The sequence below is a fragment of the Opisthocomus hoazin genome, chromosome 14 (genome assembly GCF_030867145.1).
Source record: "Opisthocomus hoazin isolate bOpiHoa1 chromosome 14, bOpiHoa1.hap1, whole genome shotgun sequence".
Taxonomy (NCBI): domain Eukaryota; kingdom Metazoa; phylum Chordata; class Aves; order Opisthocomiformes; family Opisthocomidae; genus Opisthocomus; species Opisthocomus hoazin.
This window is the reverse complement of record NC_134427.1, coordinates 6,523,263-6,547,399: the sequence shown is the minus strand read 5'-3', so window position 1 is coordinate 6,547,399 and position 24,137 is coordinate 6,523,263. Positions and strand designations below refer to the sequence as shown.

Below are 24,137 nucleotides of genomic sequence, written 5' to 3'. Positions count from 1 at the left end.
CAGGTTGCTCAGAGCCCTGTGCAACCTGGTCTTGAATGTTTCCAGGGATGGGGCCTCCACTACCTCTCTGGGCAACCCGTTCCAGTGTTTCACCACCCTCATTGTAAAGAATTTCTTCCTTATATCCAGTCTAAACCTACCTTGTTTTAGTTTAAAACCATTACCCCTCGTCCTGTCACTGCTGTCTCTACTAAAAAGATTGTCCCCATCTTTCCTATAGGCTCCCTTTAAGTACTGAAAGGCTGCAATCAGGTCTCCCCGCAGCCTTCTCTTCTCCAGGCTGAACAAGCCCAACTCTCTCAGCCTGTCCCCATAGGAGAGGTGCTCCAGCCCTCGGATCATTTTTGTAGCCCTCCTTTGGACCTGCTCCAACAGTTCCATGTCCTTCTTGTGCTGAGGGCTCCAGAGCTGAAGGCAGTACTCCAGGTGAGGTCTCACCAGAGCAGAGTAGAAGGGCAGAATCACCTCTCTCGACCTGCTGGCCACGCTTCTCTTGATGGGGCCCAGGACACGGTTGGCCCTCTGGGCTGCCAGCGCACATTGCCGGCTCATGTCCAGCCTTTCGTCTATCAGTACCCCCAAGTCCCTCTCAGCAGGCCTGCTCTCGATCCTTTCATCCCCCAGCCTGTATTGGTACCGGGGATTACCCCGACCCAGGCGTAGGACCTTGCACTTGGCCTTGTTGAACCTCATGAGGTTCACACACGCCCACCTCTCCAGCTTGTCCAGGTCCCTCTGGATGGCATCCCGTCCTTCTGGTGTATCAACCGTACCACTCAGCTTGGTGTCATCTGCAAACTTGCTGAGGGTACACTCGATGTCGCTGTCCATGTCATTGATAAATACATTGAACAGCGCCAGTCCCAGTACGGACCCCTGAGGGACTTCACTCGTCAGAGTGAAGAGATCCATCTCACACTGTGTCCCAACAAAAATCAGTAGACCATCTGATCTGATATTTTCCCATGATATTGTGCAAACAGTTTTAAAAGTGTGCACTCACACATTCAATCCTTTGAAAACTACCTTACCTCATCCACTAATGACAGTAACAACGCAGTTTAACTGTATATAACTTTGGGGGGGAGGGGTGTGGTGTGCTTCTTAGGTTACGCAACACAAATTTTAAATACAATCCTTTGATTAGTATTTAAGACTTTTCAAGTGAGGGCTGCATACAGTACTCAAAAAGAGGGGTGGGGGTGGAAGTGAAAGTAAAGATTAAGGACACAAACACAATAACTTTGAAAAGAACGACGGTTTCAACCCACATATTGCAGAATCATGACTGCAGGCATATTATAGATTTTGTGATTCAACTGCTTATTGTAATTGCTACAGGATTTTGACTTAGCAGAGATAGAAGCAAGTAAATCTTTGTTATGCATCAAACCCTCCATGTGTGGAATACCTAAAAGAACCTGACAACTTACAGTTCCTGCGGCTAGGAATATTAATGCAAATGAGCATGATTTTAGGGTTAGAATTTAAATTTAATTATAATTTCACCTGAAGAAAACTCACATCTGTCTGCAACCTACCCTGCCCTTTTAAGAGGTATTATTACAAAAGATTCCTCCCCTCATGCTGTAAAATGAGGGAGGAGCAATTCTCGTGATAGACTACTGTGCTTAATAAAAACATGTTTTAAATCCTCTTCCTGCTATAAAACCATTATATGAATTCCATAGTATTGCAAAAAGCATAAAAGAGACTGTCACTGCACAGTTTTAAACTTGATAAAACCATAACACAAAGTAAGAGAAGAACGTACCTTTCATTTGTGTTCCAAAGGTAAGTGCCAATTTTGCAAGCAGTTCTGGGTTTTCAAATTTATCTTCTTCAGCTTTTACCCAAAAGCTGCTTTCTGCTATCTCTCGAGGCTCGATCTGAAACAAAAATGGCATCTCCATAGTTAATAACTAGTATTTTCAACAGTCAGGTTAAAGCCAATGCTACTAGACTTCCGTGATAACTGGACTGATTACACTTTCGGTATGTTCTAGGTATTACATTCTCTTCAAGACGCTTCCTAAACGGAACACAACCAGATGAACTGCCCTCTATCTACACAATGATTTTTATTCTATTTCTCCTATTCAACAAGTTTTCCAAACAGGTTTGATAACATATCAGCACCTGGATTTGCAAGTGTTACAGCTTTCTCTCAATTACTTTCTAGGCAGTTCCCCAAGTCTATTCTTCACCCCTGATATGCACCCCTGCTACCTGAGAACTGTAAAAGGAATAGTCTTTCTTACGCTGCCAGAGTATGGAATACCTTATTTCCAAATGATATGTCAATGTGGACCTTTCAGTGACTCAATATTAAGTCTGCAGGAAGAATTAGTTTTTAAAATATGTGAAACAATTTTATACTTACTATCAACTCTGTTTATATAGTTTCCAATTTTCAAATGTAAACACAGATTTCACTACAGTATCTTATTTGATACTGGCTATATTAATACAAGAAAGTACTCTGCAACAGGGAAGCTGAAAGTCAATTTTACTATTCATATATGATTCAGAATAGCTATTTTGTTTTCAAAATATGTTCCTTTTGCACTTTTAAAACACTTCTCAATTTTTATTTACAAGTTTGTTTAAATGCCAATTAATTTTCAAGGGCTATTCCTGCACATCAAGCCAATATGCGGGACATTTATCAATACTATGTTTGCAAGCCTCACTAGGATTTCACTGCAATACATTGGTCCTCCCTTCTATATGATCAACCTGTTAACATGTAGCTGCTTTACCACCAGCTGCAGGCAAGACATTTTTTTAAACATACCTTAACCCAATGCTAACTGTGAAGACCATTACAACAAAAGGTACTAAACTAAACACTAAGAATTTTATTCCCAAAATGATGTCTCCTTAAAAGTGATGATCAAATAGACTTTCCTCTCTTTCAGTATGCAGGAGATCTTTGGCTCTGTTCCCAGAGCACTTAAGCAGAGTGTCCATCTGCAATTACTTTCCATTATCATAGACAGTGTTCAGATGTACACTTCATAAATTATTTCTACAAACACAGGAACATAATTTATTACAATGAAATTGACAGTGACAAATATGTATTATAAAATAAAAAGCTTATGTTTCTACACTCAGACTACTGTCCTGTAACTGTACGTTTCACAGTTACAAAACTCGTGCAACTGACTCTAGAATCAGATAATGCTTAACAAGGACAACTGAGCGTAGAAAGCACGAGTTACATGTATGGCAGGATTTCTTCCCTGCTTAAGTGAGATGCCCAAATAAATGAAAAACATAAATGAATTGTAGGGGAGAAACTAACCTAACCAGACAAAGCAGTGGCAAGTCAAAGATGAGAAGCAACTTCAGGAGAGAATGTTATTGTCAATGGCATACAAATTTGCTTCCTTCCCCCTTAACATAACTGTCAAAATATGAATCTGTGATAAAACCTATACTCTACAAGGAAAAAATTCCAGATGGAAATACCCAAACAGATACAACGGGCTAATATAAAAATCTGGAAGTCAAAGATCGTAAAAGAACCTATCTGAAATAACAGCCACAAAACGTTTTCTTAAAAGCCCATGTGGAAATGAATTTCCACAACAGAACTGCATTTCAAAAGGAGGAAGAACAGTTTTTAAAAATCCAGAAAATTGTATGACAGAAGCTTTGAAAACAGTAATCTTCTAAACAGAAAGAACACCAGGACATTCAATGGTTAAACATCTTCAACAAATTATAACAATAAACATTTCATCGGAGGGGAAGTGACTTTTTTCTATATAAGGGTTTTAAAGGTTACAAAATAGTGTAATTTAAATGACTCATAAGAGTATATGATCTAAAAGGACTTTTCTATATCTAAATGAATTTCAAAGGAAGAAAACAACCCCAAATCTGTGGATTCCAACACTGGGTAATGCCATAGTCCTCAAACTAATACATGAGCATTTTTTCCAGTATGACAACTCATACATTCTTCTTTCTTTTTAATAATACAACTAGACTACTTAAAACTGTCCATTTTTTCTTCTAAAAAAATATAACATATTGATGTGGCTGGCGGGAGGTTAAAGATATTTTGTACAAATGTTTTAAGAAAACAGCAGGACTATACAATTCCTTTTAAATTCAGAAGCATTAAAGTTAATATTTACTCTGAAAAAACCTTTAAGTTTTCTGGAAATGCACTCAGAATTACACATAAATAAACAAAAAAAACCCCTCACCAATTTCACTTTGCTGCATTCTCTACAGTTACTTGTAATATCACCTTCACCTACAATTCCCTATCACAGGCCAAAATTTCCAGCACTGTCATACCGACCGTACTGAAGCACAAAGAACGCATACTGATGCGCGTTAACCAAAATTTGAGGTCTTTTTCCTCCTAGATACTTTTAATCCCTCCTCCCACAATAGAGAAGGAAAGGTATCATTTATCCATATATGCAGATAACTTTATAACAACTACAGACAGAAAAAGTAAAGAGTTTCAAATTTGTGTTAACATTTATTAAAATCAACACATCAAAACCACATTTTACTATTTTGAATATGCTCTCAGATTGTTTTGGCACACTCCAAATATTTTTAAATCCGGTGGCAAAATATGAAAGATAAAGTATAAACATCAATTCTTCTGGTAAAAGAAACTATGAATTGACAGGCCACGTATTTCCACACAAGTTTTATCTCAACGTTCTAGATACGTCCTTCCAAAGTTAGTGAGATTAGTCCTTCATGATACTGTTCTTACTTGGTACTCCAAAGAAAGAGCCATTTCACTATTCAACACTTCAGAATTTAGAGGAACACAAAGCTTAAGCTTATTTTTTCTTTAGAAAGTCGATTAAGATCAACAATTCAAAAATAGCAGAGGACAGTCTAGTTCCTCATCCAACAAAAAAACTTCTGTCATTACTAATTCTCAAAACGTTTTGCTTGAAGTGGTGCTGGTATATATCTAGAAATTACTGACCTTGTCACCTGAAAAACCCAGTGGGAAAAAGTCAAGTGATTTCCACACACAGTCCAGTGCTGTTGCCCTTAGACCATCCATCCTTACCTACACTCTTCAGTCTCAAATTCCACTGTGTCTGACAGGATAGATCAGCTATTTAAGAACTGGATGGATATACGCTCCTGTGTCCTACCAATAACGTGAAAACAGTCTACAAAGGACTGTTACAGTAACAGAATCAGAATGGTTTGGGTTGGAAGCGACCTTAAAGATCACCCAGTTCCAACCCCCCTGCCATGGGCAGGGACACCTTCCACCAGACCAGGCTGCTCAGAGCTCCATCCAACCTGGCCTTGAACACTGCCAGGGAGGGGGCAGCCACAGCTTCTCTGGGGAACCTGGGCCAGGGCCTCACCACCCTCATGGTGAAGAATTTATTTCTTGTATCTAATCTAAATCTCCTATCTTTCAATTTAAAGCCATTACCCCTTGTCCTGTCACTACATGCCCTTGTAAAAAGTCCCTCTCCAGCTCTCTTGTGGCCTCCTTCATGCACTGGAAGGCTGCTATAAGGTCTCCTCGCAGCCTTCTCTTCTCCAGGCTGAACAGCCCCAACTCTCCCAGCCTTTCCTCACAGGAGAGCTGTTCCAGCCCTCAGATCATTTTTGTGGCCTCCTCTGGACCTGCTCCAACACATCCAGGTCTCTCCTGTGCTAAGGGCTCCAGAGCTGGATGCAGGACTCCCACAGGGTCTCACCAGAGCAGAGCAGAGGGGCAGAATCACCTCCCTCGCCATGTGCCCACACTGCTGGGGATGCAGCTCAGGGTACGTTTGGCCTTCTGGGCTGTGAGTGCACATTGCTGGGCCGTGTTGAGCTTCTCGTCAACAAGCACCCCTTGTCCTTCTCGGCAGGGCTGCTCTCACACCATTCTCTGCCCAGCCTGTATTTGTGCTTGGGATTGCCCCAACCCAGGTGCAGGAACTTGCACTTGGCCTTGCTGAACTTCATGAGGTTCACATAGGCCCACCTCTCAAGCCTGTCAAGGTCCCTCTGGATTGCATCCCTTCCCTCCAGTGTGTCAACCGCACCACACAGCTTGGTGTTTGTCAACAAACTTGCTCAGGGTGCACTCAATCCCACTGTCCATGTCTCCAAAGATGCAAAACAGCACCAGTCCCAACACTGACCCCTGAGGAATGCCACTCATCACTGGTCTCCACTTGGATATGAAGCCATTGACCCAACTGTTTGTGACAGCAACCATCCAGCCAATTCCTTATCCACAGAGTGGTCCATCCGTCACATCCATGTCTCTCCAATATAGAGACAAGGATGTCATGTGGGACAGTATCAAATGCTTTGTTCAAGTTCAGGTAGATGACATCCATTGCTCTTCCCTTATCCACCAATGCAATAACCCTGCCATAGAAGGCCACCAAATATGTCAGGGATGATTTTCCTTTAGTGAAGCCATGTTGGCTGTCACCAGCCACCTCCTTATTATCCACATGCCTTAGCATAGTTTCCAGGAGGATCTGCTCCATGATCTTGCCCGGCACAGAGGTGAGACTGACTGGGCTGTAGTTCCCTGGGTCTTCTTTTTTCCTCCCTTTTTAAAAATGGGGGTTATGTTCCCCCTTTTCCAGTCAGTGAGAACTTTACTGGACTACCACGATTTCTCAAGTATGATGGATAGTGGCTTAGCAACTTCATCCGTCAGTTCCCTCAGGACCGATGGACTTGTGCATCTTCAGGTTCCTTAGATGGTCTCAAACCTCATATTCTACAGAGGTTCAGAGGCTTCATATTGAAAAGATACAGCCTCTTCAGCCAGGAGCAACATCTGGCACCTCATGTCATCCAGCTCCATCCAGGACAACGCGATAACATCGAACTTCATAGACAGATGTCTATCTACACCCATACGAATATCCCAACAGTTTTACCAGCTCTGAAACATCCTGAAAAAAACCTGCACTATTTCAGAGTGAGATTTAAATTACATGTTCAACAGTTGTTCAATGATAAATTGCAACTTAAGGTCAGCAATTACCATCTGTAGCCACTTAACAGATTACTTTCATCAACAATTTGATTTTACTAAGTCCTTGGTAAGAACAGACTATTGAGCTAAAATATGGTTTTCAAGGAAAGTGTCAGACACTAGCTGGTAGTGCAGAGATTGAGTACCTTCAAAAATAAGTAGCAGATATCCAGCCAAACTACACTGAAGTCCAAGCTAGAGCTCAAACCAGATACCATTCAATTTATAAAGGTCCTCCTTTGATTTGCCTTGATGACTTGATGATCTATGTATTTTTCTACAGCAAACCTCAATACATCTACCGCATTTTATACCACTAAAAGACTGCTAACCACAAACTGCCTTTACGATGTGATAGTTTAGACAGATGCAATTATCTAGTACCCTAAAATTATTTCCTTCATATGGAAGGAACAGTAGCTATACTGATGAAAAAGGGACTTTAAACCATCATGTACACAAACATACACCTGGATACTTGCATAACTTCTCTTGTCACAAAGTGACCGACTATAGTGAGTGGCAAGTAATAATCAGTAACTGATCTTACAGGTTAGTTTGCAAATCAGAGATTATTCTTGCAGTTTACTGCTCAAGTAAATGTTTATTTTTTTAAGATGGTTTAAAAAATGCAATTTGATTAAATATAACCATGTTAAGACTGTGTAGAAGCTCACCTTCACTGGAAGTTAATGGTGCCCAAACATTTCACTTGAGCAGCCCCGTAGCTCCTCCCAGTGGCCATAGCCCTGTCCTAGATCTCTGAGATTACTGAGCTACAAATACCATCATAGTGCAGGTACCTGAACTTACAACAGTTTCTGAACTTACAACTGCATTAGACACCATGAACTTAGAAGATTTCTATATGAAACAGCATGCTGTTGTCCATGTTTCAAAACTGCTTTAGAACTATTGCTCATGGTTTGGATACGTGTTTGCAACTTCGTGCAAAGCCACAATTCATATTCACTGCACCTAACAGATCGATGCCCCATCTTTTCATTTCGGTCATCACAGTTCTTTACTCTGCTTTGATACAGACCAACAATACAAGCTACTCTCCGGAGAACTAGGTAGCTTAGTGAGCATTCATCCACCGATCATACTCCACCCACCTCAGAGAAGTCACAGATGTCCTCTCAGACCAGCCCCCACGACAGAGCCAAAAGAGAAGGAAAATAGAGCAGCTACCTACTGCCACCTCCTGCTGTTGTTACATAAACCCACCCCACACGTTCTCTGAAAGCTCTCACGCAAAGAAATCTCTTGCTGAAAAACACGCTTTAAAAAGAATGTTGTGTTGGAACTAAGTTAGCTTCCCAGTATACGCATCTTTCAAACATCAAACACCTAGTTCTGTGAACAAGAATCTCATTTAAAAACCCATGACAGTATACAGTATCAACTATATTTGTGAAGTAAAGGAGAGTAGAGGAACATCAGCTTCACAACTCTATTAGAGCCATAACTTTAACTCCAGTTTAATATCAAAGCACATACTGCTAACTCAAATGCAGTAATAATTTCACACAAAACCAGGCAGTTAAAAATTCACTCTAGTAAAAATTTCTTCCATGCTCACAATAAAAACTGATGCTTAATAACACCATTGCCTTCAGAACTTTCTGGTAAGTTTTGCAACCGTCTTAACAGGGTAAACTCGTGCCTTGCTCAGAGAAAGAAAAATGCTGTTCAAGTGTTTGAACTATCACTGACAGGCAGGTAAGGCAATAAAAGTCAAATTTCCTTTCAAACTTCCAGAACATATCACAAGAACAAAAGAAATATAAATACAAAGCTATTAGCTTCATTTCTTAACTAGGTGGTTTAATTTATACTGAACTAGTGTATTCATTCAGAGGACATCTTAAAATAATTCTTAACCTCAAGTCAAGACATCTGCCCTTAAACAGAATATTTTAGCAATTTAAGTCTGTATACTTACTATCACGGTAAAAGTAGTTATTTCTTTTCATTAGGAAAAATGCTTTCCTCAATACTCTTCCACCCTTCCCTTTTTAAGCTAGTTAAGTTTTCAAGTTTCATGCAACGCTTTTAAAATAAAACTAGATAACTTAATGAATTGCCACCATAGTGGTTTCACTCGTACTTCATTCTGAAAAGAAATTCACTGAAGGCATAACCAAAGCAATCATGCACTGTTCTGTTGAGAAGATAAAGCTAAAATTATAGTCTCTGAAAGCCTGATCCACTTTCAACCTGTCCTCAAAATAACAAGAAAAAAAAAAAATCATAACACACATAATTTATGGCTCTCACAGCTTGTTTAACCCAGAGAAGACAAAACTAAAATCAGAGTTCAGTCTTGCAATGTCTTTCAAAATTCCACGTACCCATTCATACCAACTTCTACTGCATTTTATACCTAACGGCTCAAGTAAAACCTCTTCACACATCTCCTTTCTCAACAGCCTCTCATTTCTCAGACTCAGCTACTTCAATTATGCAAAGAGCTGTAGTTATCCCTTGGCTCGAGATCCTTCTTTCTGTCAACTGCCAGATTGTCAAAGCTCCTAAATGGCAGTCTTCCCAACAGTTTTCCACCCATTTGTCTACTTCAAGACTCATTTCTCCCCTCCTAAAACCCAGCAATACTTTAACTCAAGTTTTTGCTGAAAAAAGTAGCAACACAATCTAAAGTAAATATTGTAATTGCTTGATAACTTACTTAAACCTGCTTTAAACAAGACATTTTACCTTTGGAATGCTCACTTGGCAAGTCAAATATCAATTGCAACTGAAAACATGTAGAACTTCACACTATATAAAATCAGCTGAACTTTTCAGAGCTGCTAGTTGCAGGTATCCCCAGAATATGGGGTGTTATGGGCTCTTGGCAGCATTAAACACTTGGAGCTTACCCATAGCACAAGATGTCTTTGAAAACCAATACCAATTGAATCACAATCACTGCATCAAAAAAGTTTTGGATAAAGGATGGAATGAATTCCTCATACATGAGTACTATTAACAATCTAATGTAAGCCCTAGCACATTACCTCCTTATTCCTCAAAAGCCACTTTTTTTCAATGGGAATAAAAACAAACATTGCAATACCTTTGACCAGTTGATTCTCTTCATTGTGACTTCCAGCTTATACTTTTTCTTCTCCTTCATCCCATGTGGTAATGCTGGTGTCACCAGAAAGGGAGCAAAAGGAACACCTCCAAGAGGTGGTGGCATTGGAGGCCCACCAAAAGGTGGAGGAGGAGGTACTGCCCCACCAGGCAGTGGAGGCGGTGGAGGAGGTGCTGCCCCTCCAGGCAGCGGAGGCGGTGGTGGTATTGCTCCACCAGGTAGTGGAGGCGGTGGCGGAGGTACTACCCCACCAGGTAGGGGAGGCGGTGGCGGCGGTACTACCCCGCCGGGTAGGGGAGGCGGTGGCGGCGGTACTACCCCACCGGGTAGAGGAGGCGGTGGCGGCGGTACTACCCCACCGGGTAGAGGAGGCGGTGGCGGCGGTACTACCCCACCGGGTAGAGGAGGCGGTGGCGGCGGTACTACCCCACCGGGTAGAGGAGGCGGTGGCGGCGGTACTACCCCACCGGGTAGAGGAGGCGGTGGCGGCGGAGGAGGAGGTATTGCTCCACCAGGCAGTGGAGGTGGTGGAGGAGGTGCTGCTCCACCAGGTAGTGCAGATGCTGGAGATGGTGGCGCAGTCTCACTTGGAAGGGTTGGAGGTAATGGAGGACCCTGAAATATAAAAGAGGAATTCTTTTCATCAGGGTGGGGAGGAGGTTTAATATGAAGTTGAACCAACTAGGATGCCTTGTAGTCAACTGTACCTCAAGAAAGTGAGAAATGCAACCATTCTCCTATTTAAATGAGAAACAACAACAACAGAATATACCATGTACCATAAAACTGCCAAGTAAACTGAATAACCTACCATTTTTATAAAAACATATTGTTTCCATTTTAAAGAAAATTTAATAGTAGCAGTAACATTTAAGTGAACAGAACAGCATTTTATTTCTTACCAATGCACAAAACATTAATCCCACTTAGGATATCCTGGCAAGCTGGGGCATCAGAGATGGTAACAACCATGCTGAATTTTAACAACGTTAATCTGCTGGTGGAAAATTATCCACAGAAATCACTGAGGCAGCTATCACAGTGCAAGAGGTTATAGGACCACAGCTGTTCATAACAATCCTGACATCTTAGGGCTGGGGCAGGAGGGGGAGATGGGACACACGGTCCAAAACAATCATACTTCCTTTTAAATCTGTCTGTAGTTGTTTCTGTGTTGACAGGAAGGAAAAGCAATCACAATATCCATTCTAATAAGTTGTAAAAGGAACAATGAAGAGAAACAGCAGCATGTTAAACCATCAGAGAGATTTCTGTAGTGATAATGTGATCCTAGCCTAGCACAAATTCCTCACAGATTTTTGTCCTTCGCTAAAAAGCAGCATTGCGAGCTATGCACAAACCACCAGGGGAGCTTGTATTCTATTTCCTCTTGTAATTTTTATTATAAAATTATTATGTAATATAGGCTGTTCATTTAATCTAATTTGCACACTATTTCCCTACACAATTATTTACTGTTTCTAGTTTAAAGAAAGTAAGAGTTCGCACAAAAAAAAAAAATCAATCCGAGAAAAGTCTGAGTGCACCTACAAATAACTGTCACAATAAACTGTATGAGGAGCATAACACTAGAGGAAAAAAAAAAGGTATAGATACTACAAAGCTAGTGTATCTCTTTTAATTGTATCATTATTGTGAATGAGCTGTAATGTCTGGACAATCTGAACTCTGTTAGAAGCAATATAGCAGGATTCATAATTAGACTAAAAATAAATTTTTGGTCAAATTTCAGTGTAATATTGTCCTGTAGATATTTGTAACAAACACTAAAATTGGAAAGAACGAAGTATGAACAGAAGCGGCTGTGTGAAAACAGAGTAAGAAACCATAAGACGCCACAGGTTACAAGAATGACTTGTACTGATAGCAAAGGACACAATGAGCAGCAATCCAACTGTTCAACGCCATGTAACATGCCCACGTTAAGGTGAGAAGGTCAGTGCTCTGATGAGGCTACAGCACAGACAACTTGACAGCAAAAGAAAGCAGGATGATGGCAACCAGGTTATAACACATCATATGCTATTCTTTCTCTTCTTCCCCAAAGAGAAAGTGAGACCACAGGCATTAAGATATCCACAACGAGGAACAAAGGCAACAGGCAGACCATGCCTAACATTGAAGGAGGAGGAACTAAGCCAGGCTGAGGTAAAAAAAAACCAAATCATAGTACCTGTTGGTTCCTAAGATATAAGAGACCTGTCTAAAACCTAATTCATTGTCATTAAACAAAAGAAACTCAAGACTTTCCAAGAGGCTTAACAGGCAGCATTTCTTGTCCTCTCTGCTTCACTAGTGATCCAGGACAGATCACTTGGAGATACAGTTTTGGTGCTCGTGAGCAAAATACATGAGGAAATGAATGCAAGTAAAATCAGCTTTGCTGAAATTAATTATCACCTTCCACTTCCATAAGGTCTTGTATTTTTTGTGAGATTTACCTGTAAGACTGTATAAAGCTAGTGCAATATTCATTTTAGAAATGGCTATGAGTACCCAGAGTTCAAAAAAAAAATTTATCAGTGGCATGCACATGCTGAAAGGTATATATATGTGCATGTACAGCTATCACGATTTCCACCTTTGCAATTCAAGTATAAAGCCTTCCGAAACAAACACTTTCTGCAAAACATACAGAAGTAATGATGTAAAAGTATAAACAAGTACTTCGAAGAAAAAAAAAAAACAACTCAGGCTAGATTCAAACTTCTCATAGCCTAAGGAAATTTCTTCCTCAACAAACCAAATATCTGTGACAGACGTTGAATATACTACTGTTTGCAAACAATGTTACCTCCATGAACTATCCTTCACAGCTTACGCTGGCTTAGAAACAAATCAATACAACATACCTTTCAAACTCCATAGAGAAGATACACTCCCGGGCAATTAATTTTCAGCACTTTTTTTGAAATAAAATTCAACTGTGGAACTTAATGCGATTTAGTTTTATTACCTGGGTTCGTAGCTGTTTGATTTCTGTTTCAAGTTCTTTGATTTTCTCTTCTCGTTTCTGAAGCTCCGCTTGTGCCTCTTGACGAGCTGTGAATTCTTCATCAAACTGTAAAGATTAACCAGCGCAGAAGTGTTTGTCCATTTATGTCCACATTAGATATTATACTTTCAGGAATTCATTAGACAATATCAGAACTAAGACCAATAGCCGGACTTTTAACTTAAAAAAAAAAAAAAAGTATTTTTCCAGTATGTCTTCTAGTACAACATAATTTCTTCCATCCGTAAGTCATGACACAGAACTACTCAGATCCAGCTACGTAGTGCAACTGGAAGTTTGACAGGTTTTTTTCCCCTCTGACAGAACTTTGCAGACATCTTAAATTAAACTCGGGTATGCATATAATACAGTGAGCTCAAACCTGCAGAGAAATGTGTGCAGCTTCAGCAGTATCATCCATAAGGTGACATAAGAAAGGAGGTATCCAAAGAAGTCAGTCATCCCTTTAGTCTTTATGCCCCCATATAAAATGGCAGTCCAGTTTACAACATGATTGTGAAAAATTTGCTGTATATTTTCATCCTACTGCTGTTTGTTAGGCTGAAGAGATTATTAGCTTCTTCAACAGCTTCTGCTATTCTTTCTTCCAGAGGACAAAGTAACTTATCACTAGGAAGAATACATATTGACTGCCACTAACAAAGTATATTATGATAAATAACTCTGCCAGGGAAGCACCACAACAATTTGGTTTCTATAAAGCTCAGACACCATAATTCCTATTAAAAATGCACCCACATTTAACACTGAAGAGAGAAAAGCTAACAACTTCATTCAGCTCTTCATTTGAAATTTGTAATCATGATGTTCGAGAGCATGTACCGCCTTTTGGCCTGCAAAAGGCTTCTTAGGCCAGACCAAACATCAAAATTTTGAATGCTTTTAATACACAACAACAATGTGTATGAACTTTAGCACTACTGCAGTTAATACAGTACATTCAGCATTTTATCTCCTTGGACAGGATGTGATGAGCCGAGATTAACAAATTATCCAATAACATACTCTAGGAAACAGGAATTTAAGTAACTTTTGGAAACCACGTTTAGCAAGATACATTCAGCACAAACACCAATAGTGATAAAACCAGAAGTATAAGCGTGAATTTCTTCAGAAAAAAAAAAAACAACAAAATTTTATTACAAGAAACACACTCCATTGCAATTCTTCCTACAGAAAGAATTTTATCTGTCTATCCTCTCCTGTACCTACTAAGAAATGAAAACTGCCCATGACCGAAATAGGACTTATTTACCAAGCTCCCAATAAAAGAGAACTGGACTAAAAGAATAAAAATGCTAGCAAAACAGGTTCCAAAATGCACTGTAAGGTTCCTAAACGTGAGTAATAAGGAAATAAATCATTCTCCATCATAACAAAGCAATTTATCGTGGGCTTTATAAGAAAACAAAGCAGTATTTTAGTGTTAGCACCTCTGTGCCTAAAGAGTTGATGCTTTTTCAAACATTGAATGACATTGCTTATCAACGAGTTTCCTCAGGTTCTGAAACAATGCTAGATGAAGAGTTATCAGTATTCCCCCCACACCTTTTTCTTTAAGCACATACCTTCCCTTCAGGTATTTAACTATGACTAAGTATTTCAGGACAAAATAGCTAGTGGAATTTTTCCCATCAGTTGTCTACAGGAATACAGCTGAAGATACATAAGCTGGAATCTGAGCCTTGCATACACACAGAGCACTTCAATGTGAAAGAACATCCTGCCTGTGAGATACACTATTTCCCACTTTCCACTGCATTTCTTCTGTGAAGCAAGCCTGTGATGTTTGAGTCAGCCTTTTGTTCCATACCCTAAAAAGAGTGACGATTAGGACTCACCTTTCTGGAAAATTCTACTGCTTTCTTTTCACTCTCCTCTACTTTAGCTTTGTCCACACATGCATCTAGATTTTAAACAAAATACCACACAGAAGTCAGGTAAAACATATCACAGCTCTGAGGTGCCTTCCAGCCATAACTACCCTATAACCCCATAACACAAAGAAAAACAAAAAATACAATGAATTACTAGGTTGTTCTGGCCAAACATCTGGTGAATTATTTTGATAAGCAAAATCTGTAAATATAAGAAGTGGTGAGGACACGTGACCAAGAAAGTTGAAGATCATAGTTATTCTGTCTCCAACATATTTGTTTGCATGTCCTTCTCTTTTATATGAATCTACTACTAAATAAGAGATGAAAAAAGGATTTTTACACTAGTATGAAGTAATAATTAATTCTGAGGTTTCAAACTAGAAAGCGTCCTTTTCAGATCAGGAATCCAAAATTAGGCATTTCCTTACTTCAGTAGAATTATTCCATAGGCAAGAAGAATTTGAACAGACTGCACAGCACAGATTTTTTCACTCAAGAATATTACAAAACACTTCCACTGACTTTTACGTAGTGTAAAACTCTAAACTTTTTATAAGTGAGGTAAATACAAGTAACTATGTATTACAGGTAGGAACTGGCACGGAGAGACAAACCAGTTATCCCTAAAACTAGTAGGTCAAGGGAAACAGAAGGCAAGGTGAGGCAAGACCTTAATATAAGATCAAGTGATCATGTTCCTGGAGTCATAAGTGAACAGAAAAGGCAGAAATACTTCTTAGATATGCAGGATACCTTTAAGAAAGCAATTTCTCGCCTGTTCGCTGTCGCCGCCCCCCCCCCCCAGTCAACCTGTATAACATCCTTTCTTTGCTCCTTTTGTCACATCACCAAAAAAAGAACATTTTCCCAAATAAATGCATTCTCTAAGAGTAATTACTTGCCCCTATGAAATATTTACTCCAGAGATGCCCTTGTATTTCAAGAACACTATCTACCCCACCAATCTTCAGAAAAGCATAAAACACTTATCAATGCTGGTAACTGTCATTTAAGTAATATAGTATTTATTCAGCTGCTTCCTTCCCATATGACATGAACATCCACAGACCCTCAACGCTTTAACTGATTAATTTGCCTTAAACGAACCTCAAATACTTGGAAAATATTACAGAAAATATTCTTAGAATGAACCTTATAAAAACTATAAATCCACTAACAATTAATGCTAATGTAAATTTTTCTGTTTGTAACATACTTCAAATTCACAGAATTTATGAAAAAGCAATTTTTGGTTAAGACTATGGTATTCAGATACAGGTCAAGGCAAATTTGGAGAAGAAAACTCTATCAGTGTCTTTTTACTAAAAGCTGCAGAGTCTGATCTGGCCTTCTCCACAAGTACACCTGTAGCTTACATGCATATTTCCAGAAAACTGAAAGAATTCACACAGTCAATTTAAGTCTAGACAGAAGAATACAAAGAAAAAAGTGTACTTCAGTAAAACAAGGTAAAGTTGCTTATAATATACAAACCAACAAGATGAGTAAAATCCACGTCCATTCTTCCTCTACATTTAAAATCCGGGTCCATGCCACTGCAGTGCAATACTATCTGTGATACGCATTCTTCTATTATCTTGTAATACTGAGGTCTAAAAAAGAAAACATTTTACGAGATAATAAGAATATGAACAATCACATATGCAACATGGAGGGGAAAAAAAATGGCAACATTAACTCCCAATATATGAATTACACAATTGTCAGTAAAAGGATCAAGATAAAAGTCTTATTTATACTCTGGCTAATAAAGCACTGTTGTCAGTTTCTCAGAAGGATATCTGAAGCTCAGGACTCTGCTAAACACTGTGCAGTTTTCATTTATCCTTTGCCAGACAATAATAAATAAAACAATGTCTTTAGTATTTTCAACATATGCTGCAAGAATTATTTAGCACATTCTCAACTCAGTGAATTCCATCACTGGCAGCAGTACCAGTATTCAACTACTTAGAAAATGAGTTAATAATTAACTTACTTGCTTGATATACATCTCTACACAACATCAGGAACTTCTAAGATTAGGGGACTCTGCTCAAAATTGTTAGTTCTCACCAGTGCAAGACATTACATCTCAATTTCACATACCATTGAGCTCTCAAAGTAGTAAACCTTCAAACCTAAATTGATGATATTCCAAACTTCAAAATTAAAAAATAAAACCCCAAACTTCAAGACTTCTCAGGCTATGTTTTGCTTCTTAATTTTATCATCTTGCATATCAATTGTTCTTATCATGCCTTTATAGCAAAAAAACTACTTCTTAAAACAGGATTTTATAAGTGGTAGTTTGACACTGCTAAGACACTACAAGATGCACATAAGTGAAGCTTACATTGAAAAAACAAGACACCAGGCACTGAAAGTATTTTCAATTATTAGTTACTCAATTAACTTCCAAGTTCTTTGAAGTCATGAAGCTATGAAACTTCAATAAAGGAAAAAGTGCTCAACAAGTCAAGAGATTTTGGGAGGAGGGTGTTAGAATAAGGTTCAAGTCTTTGAAATAAGCATTATTATATTTAACAAGGTGTTTTCAATATTAACATTGAGCAGAAAAACAAATAACACATCAGTTACAGAGCAACTATTCATGCGTGATTATGAGCGACTCAGTTTACCAGGGTCTTGACTTCTGTTCCTCCCCCTACCCCTTCCTAAAACCAAACCTGACAGCTGACACTTACCGGACATAATAATCATTCCTGATGAGAAGAAAATGTTGGAGAATTGACAAGAAGTAATTTTCAGAAGACGTATCTTTCAACATGTTATACAGCAGATGAAATACTTCATTCACATCAGTGCAAACATTGTTAAGGAAACACAAGAACTCAAAAACCAAAAAATTTAAAAAAAAAAGGACAAAAACCTCTCTACACACCAAAACACCCACCCCATCCCAAACCCAGTTCACCAGATGCTGTTCATGTTGTTCAAGTAAAACCCTTCAACACTCTGAACTACTATCCTTATTAGTAAATATCCTTTTTCCACTAAGATTATCCACAGAAACTCTGTCCCCTGTCTAAAAACTAACGCAGGTTTCTTTACTACTCAGAAAGATCATACTATATACTTACTACATACTTATTACTACAGAATCCTGTAAAATATCTTTTATACGAGGCTTTCATTTTCATTCTGAAGTGAGCCAGGCTATTGGCAAATACACTCTAGTCAATCATTACAACTTCTTAAAGGAGAAAAATAATTACCTGTTCTGCAATGCAACAGCAATGATAATAATGCAACAACCCTGTCGTTGATTGCATCTACCTTCTTCTGTTAAGTACCAGCTGCTACTCTTATAAAAACTGCAAGCAACCATTCTGAACTCGGGTAACTTGAAATTTACTGCTCCTTCACAACTGGAGAAGGTGTGCATCTCGCGTGCTTCAGAACCTACTACAAATCTTGTTCCAACCTAGTTAATAAGAACTCATTTTCCTTCAAACTCAATGTTCCATGGGTATAATTTTATATCTTCATGTATTAGAAGCCAGAGTTTAGCTTAGTGAATGTTATTTATGAAAAATTAATTCAGCTCCCAATAACTTACATTTGACATGCAAATTGAAGCACTAATTTTCTAAACAAATTTTTAACACAAAACAAGCGGAATCTGCTTGATAAAGTCCCTGGTAAGATACACCACCGTGACAAACTGCACATAGAACATTCCACCTTATGTTTAATATAGTTACTAAACAATGCAACAAGTTGTAACACCTTTTCTATAAAGGATATTCCATTTCAGCTCTGATATCATTGAGACGATGTGACAGTTCAATTAAGTCGTCTTCTTTGTTCTCATCAAACACTTTCAGCTGAATATCAAGCTCTTCATTTTCCTTATCTTTCAAGACCTATTTTTCAAGGCATATATCTTAATTTTCCCTTTCTTAAAGCAAGAATTCACCCCCTTCAATGATTATATCATGATAAAACGTAAGACATTAACCTTTGGAATAGCAGTAAGCTGTAACTCAGTGCCTGGGTTTGTTTATTGTAATTGCACAACTGAGAAAAATTAAAGCAAAATATCAGCAAATACAGCAGGTATGGGCTGCAGAACAAATGTGAAGCCTTCTAATTGAGTTGAGCTCTCTTAATGGGACATAGTCAGCAGTTTATGCTTTTTAATGTCAGTTTCTTCAAAAAAAATAGCAAAAGGATATTTCAAAACATTAATTAAAGTGAACTTAAAAAGCCGAAAGAAGTGTAAAAAAGATATGCTTACAATTTCTGTTATTAAGTTACTGGAGATCATAGCATAAAAACATCCACAGCATATTGAGAAATACTTTCAAAAATAAAAAAACAAAACCAAAATTGGTACTTGGAGCAGGGAAAAGTTTGTTTTTCTTGTAAGAAATATAAGCATTGTCTCCAATACACTTAAGAATCGAGTTTAGCTTCCTACTAGGCAAATCACAAAAATGAAACTAGTTCAAAAGCTGTTACTGTGAATGCACTACATGCTTTAAATGAAAATCGGCCTGGAATTGTCATAACTGGATACGCACAAACTGAATGGCAACCATGTATATTCCCAAAAAAAGTAGAAACTCATATTAGTTCTAATGTTTGAAAACCAGAAATGGCTATGGGGAATCTGGACAGACTGAGAGAAATACGAATCCTCCTCTTGATGTTTTTTGTTCAAGAAACTCTCATTTACAAATTTCTTGAAAGTTTATCCCTAAGCACAGATAAGAGCATGAAGTCTTCTTAAGATGCTTTGTCATTAAGAAAGTTGATTTGTAATCTAAAAAAACCACTCCTCTACCTTGGACATTGATTCCATGCAGAATTAATGACCTGAGTTCAATGTGTACGTTGTAATTAATACATTATAAATAGACAATAAGCAAGACAGTACTGACTGTTTTAGTTGATATTACAGATTGTATATTAACTAACCTTACTAGATTCAGAATTTCAACACAATAGGTGTTCAAGATTTTTAGAAAAGACTGTTATCAGTAAATATTAATCGCTTTTAAACTCAGAGTGTACTGACATACAGGTATATGAAGTTTTCTATCATGATTTATTACATTACAGTTTATTTGCCACCTAAGCCACCCCCAATTCTTAAATCTTTTAAGCACTTATTGATGCAAATTCTGTTTCGGCCAAATACAAGCATGTACTCTTTAATTTTTCTCACCTTTTAGAGGAACTGCTGAATAGCTTGATTATACATATTCTTGATGTAACCAAGAAACCGTTGTGATGCTTAAGAGCTATAAAGCCTACCCCTAACTCACAAACATTCATACGCAACTACCCGTAAAGGCATACTTCTCTGCAGTTGCACGAAGACATGCAGTCTCCAAGAGAATGAAGGAGCCAATTTGATTTTTTCCTTAAAAACTCCACATGCATTTTCAGAAAGCAGATTAAACAAAAACAGATTTCACAGAAAACAACAGGAACAGCATACACAAAGAAAGTTAAGCCAAGATTGGTTCCACAGCCAGACTCACATTCACTGCATGTGCTTTGAGCTCATTATGCTAAATCTGACAAGCTTAATTTCATTTTTAATATACTGACTTGTTTCAACTGCCATTCTGGTTTACATAGCTCACGAGGCCCTAAATTTGCAACTATGCAGAATGAAAGCAGATTTGGAATGATGGTCCTTTCCAGGTCTGACCTTCCCCACCCCCAATCTTGCACATCCGCTACTCTCAGCAAAACAATTTGGTTATCTTCAACATTCAGAAGCAGTTAACTGTGATCAGATCCCATCTACAAATGACTTACAGGCAATATTTTCTTCAGACCACAACGTAAAAACTCATTTCTCAAGTGTATCCTGAAATCAAGATCTTCTGGAGATGTAACAAGGGCATTGATGAGCTGCATACACGCTACCTGTTAATGGAAATATAGGCAAAAAAATTAGTATGTATGGAATGAAAATAAATACTGTCTTTGACTATTTCAGTTTAACTGTAAAACCAGATGTCAAGAGATTAACATTATTTATTATGCAGCATACATGCAACACCTGAATTTGGTTTATTTCAGCAGCATCAAATACTGCTCTGCTTTCATATTGTGAGTGCTTCTGCTATGTCAAAATTGTATCACATAAAGGATCATACTTCATTTCAGAAAGTTATTCCCACACTACAGTTCCACATTGCAAGTCCTTCTCTTTCTCCTCAGTATTCACCAACTTGAAAACAACCTGTTTTTACAGTCATCGAAAATTTTAAAAAAAGCAAAAGTAACCCACCCCAAACACACCCATACATGAAATAATTTGCATCACCAGGTGTCTTTTCCACTCCTGCAAAGCACTTTCGCAAAATGCCTGAAGTCTTAGGATACTGGCTAATGCTTCAATTGAACAGCTGTGCACTTTAATTGATTTACTTTAAAACAGGTAGACAATAGTGCTGATCCACATTAAAAGACTAAAATGGGACTCCAGGGAAATATCAAGTCTGGCAGAAGATGTCAACTGCAAACAGAAGTAGCATCAGAGTAGAAAAAAAATAAATAAAAATCAATAGCTGCAGAGAAAAGTCAGATACAGCACCCTTCCTGTTTTAATTACATTCACTATTTAGTTTTAATGAAACACCTTATGGAGTCTTAAATTTCTGTTAAAACACCCTTTCAAAGGCACTCCCTTTATATAGCTGCATCTTCTGATAATGTAGTATCATCATGCTCGCTTGAATGATTCTTGTTATTTTACTACTATGACGTGACTTAACAAGCCAAAGTACATGTCCAATCTGAAATTAATAGAGAGAAGAGGTACCATCTGCTATGATTGCTTTTGCCAGAAGAGACTCTGGCTTAATGGCTTGTGCTAATACATTACAAGTAAAGAACGATTTTGTCAGGAACAACTTAATGAGTCTTGCAATTGTACCTTTACTGACATACAAGTGAGGTTTTGGGCTGGGGAGGAGCAGGAATGTTGTGTGGTTGGGTTTGTTTGTTTTAAATCAACAAGGTCATAAAGTAGAAGACAACTTCAAAATGAATTCTTCTATGATAGCATTATTAAGATTACAATGTCATTTATAGAAACTTATTGAAAATCGTTAACTCATGAGCTCTGAAACAAGAACCACTGATGGCAAACATAGCGTTCAGACAACTACAGCTGACATATATATGATCTAATAATGGAAAAGGTGTCGCTTCCACGCAGATACACCTGCCATGCTTGAATTCTACTTTTCCACGTCTTTCAGCCATGGTAGCTGAAATACAAATTTTAGCAATACAAAATCTGTATAAATACTGTATTACAAGCAGGAAATAACTCAAAGTCATCCTTCAGTAGGACATTCAGCCACTTAGGTCTCTATGTAAACACTTGCAGTTACCAATAAAAAGCAATTAAAAAAAGCTTGCATTCTGATAGCAACCAAAACTCCTGTGCTATTCAGGTACATACAGAGAATAAAAAACTCTGCCCACTGACACACAACCAGCAATGAACATGTGATGTAGGACATGACTCATAAACCATACTAGAAGTATGTTCCTACCAAAGGTACTTCAAACAGCAAGATACTTGAAGTGTATGCTCAGTTAAGGCATTCCAGTTGAGGTGGGTATTTGAGTTTAGTTTAGAACCACACGAGCACCACAAAAACTTGTTCTGTCTTTTCACAAATATATTACTTCAACGGAATCAGTTCAAAGCCCTAAGTACAGGAGGTTTTGTTTACTTTGGGTGGGGCAAGACTGGGGAAAAAGGAGGTGTTTAAACAAGCAATGCAACTTAAGAGTACTTTTTCGTGCTTCCTCCCTAAACCCAAATGATATACAGGGAGCACTGCCTCCAGCTCCTTAAACTCCAACTCCTCTGGGCTCCAGTAACAATAACTAAAATATTTCAGAGGACAGAGCTGGATTTTTTCGGTCCATTCAACCACACAAAATTCCCGATCAAGAATCACAGAATCACTGAATCAAGAAGATTAAGTAGTGACAAAGATAATAAAATAATTTCATAGACTTGTTACTTGAGCATTACATCTGGAATCCAAGAAAAGGAATATCACCAATTACTCTCTTCTTATTAATGTCAAGACTTATCAATCTTATTTTTGGGATGAAAAAGTGAGTTTCTTGGTTTCACACTGTTAACAATTAGAAAATCTTCTATCAGCAGGCCATTTCTATTTGGTTTTCCTCTCTTACTGAGTACTGAAGTAATAGCACTAAAAAATTTTGCTGGTTAATATTTTAAAGATCATAAAATAACACACAGTCTTCTAGTATTTCAGATTATTTCTGAAGTATGAGTAAGCATATAAAAAAGTAAACCCACCTGCAGCTGTAAGAATTCATGCTTTTCCAGCCCTTCAACAATCTGAGAAAAACGTTCCCTATTGTGCCTTTCGGCAGCAGTTGTTATCGCACCTAAAAGCTTGTCCAGACTGAGAGAAAGAGAAACTGTCAAAAAGCATACCACAGCCAGCTTTCTCATTTTAAAGATGCTTCGCCGCTATTTACACAACTCAAGACTTTAGTGTGCTGACAGAGACTCTGATCGCATTTATCTACACTTTTCTATATGAACTTGGAAATAAACCAAAAAACCAATTGATAAAATCTATAAAATTAATGTTGAAATTTAAAAAGTGAATAAATCTCTAAATTATTGTAACTTTCAGCTAAGAAACGACCAACGAGGGGAAAAAAAAAAAAATCACTACCTTTGCAAGATTGTGCACTAGGTACTAGCTGACATGTTTAACATCTGGGAATTCTAATAAACTGTCTTTGCAGAAAACAAAATGTTTCTATCTATTTATTGCACAGAACACACAGAGCTTGCCGTTTTTAACCTTCAGTAAACTAACACACTCAGTAATTCAAAGCAAACATATGCCAACCAATTATCTTTATTTTAAAAAAGCTCATGGACATGTGCTGCATAACTCTAACTTGAACTGTTCAAAACTTCAGTTATAAATGTAAACCTTTTGCTCCTGTCAAATCTGTTATGTTTAGGTAGAGAGGTGATATTTTAATAAAATCCATGCATATATTTATTTCTATATTATTATCTTCTGAACTAATGAAAAATCTTAATATGTG

General features: G+C 38.1%; 1 protein-coding gene across 4 annotated transcripts in view; it reads right to left on the bottom strand.

The window, feature by feature from the left end:
* Positions 1–24,137, bottom strand: part of DIAPH2 (diaphanous related formin 2) — a 245,851-nt gene that overhangs the window by 186,544 nt on the left and 35,170 nt on the right. For all 4 annotated transcript variants that reach the window (XM_075435212.1, XM_075435213.1, XM_075435214.1 and 1 more), the window contains 9 exons: positions 23,365–23,473; positions 20,823–20,933; positions 18,795–18,913; positions 17,732–17,848; positions 16,518–16,636; positions 14,985–15,049; positions 13,084–13,188; positions 10,086–10,721; positions 1,775–1,889 (listed from right to left, as the gene is read on the bottom strand). In XM_075435212.1, coding sequence (XP_075291327.1) covers positions 1,775–1,889; positions 10,086–10,721; positions 13,084–13,188; positions 14,985–15,049; positions 16,518–16,636; positions 17,732–17,848; positions 18,795–18,913; positions 20,823–20,933; positions 23,365–23,473 — 1,496 coding nt within the window. The remainder of the gene's footprint in view (positions 1–1,774; positions 1,890–10,085; positions 10,722–13,083; positions 13,189–14,984; positions 15,050–16,517; positions 16,637–17,731; positions 17,849–18,794; positions 18,914–20,822; positions 20,934–23,364; positions 23,474–24,137) is intronic.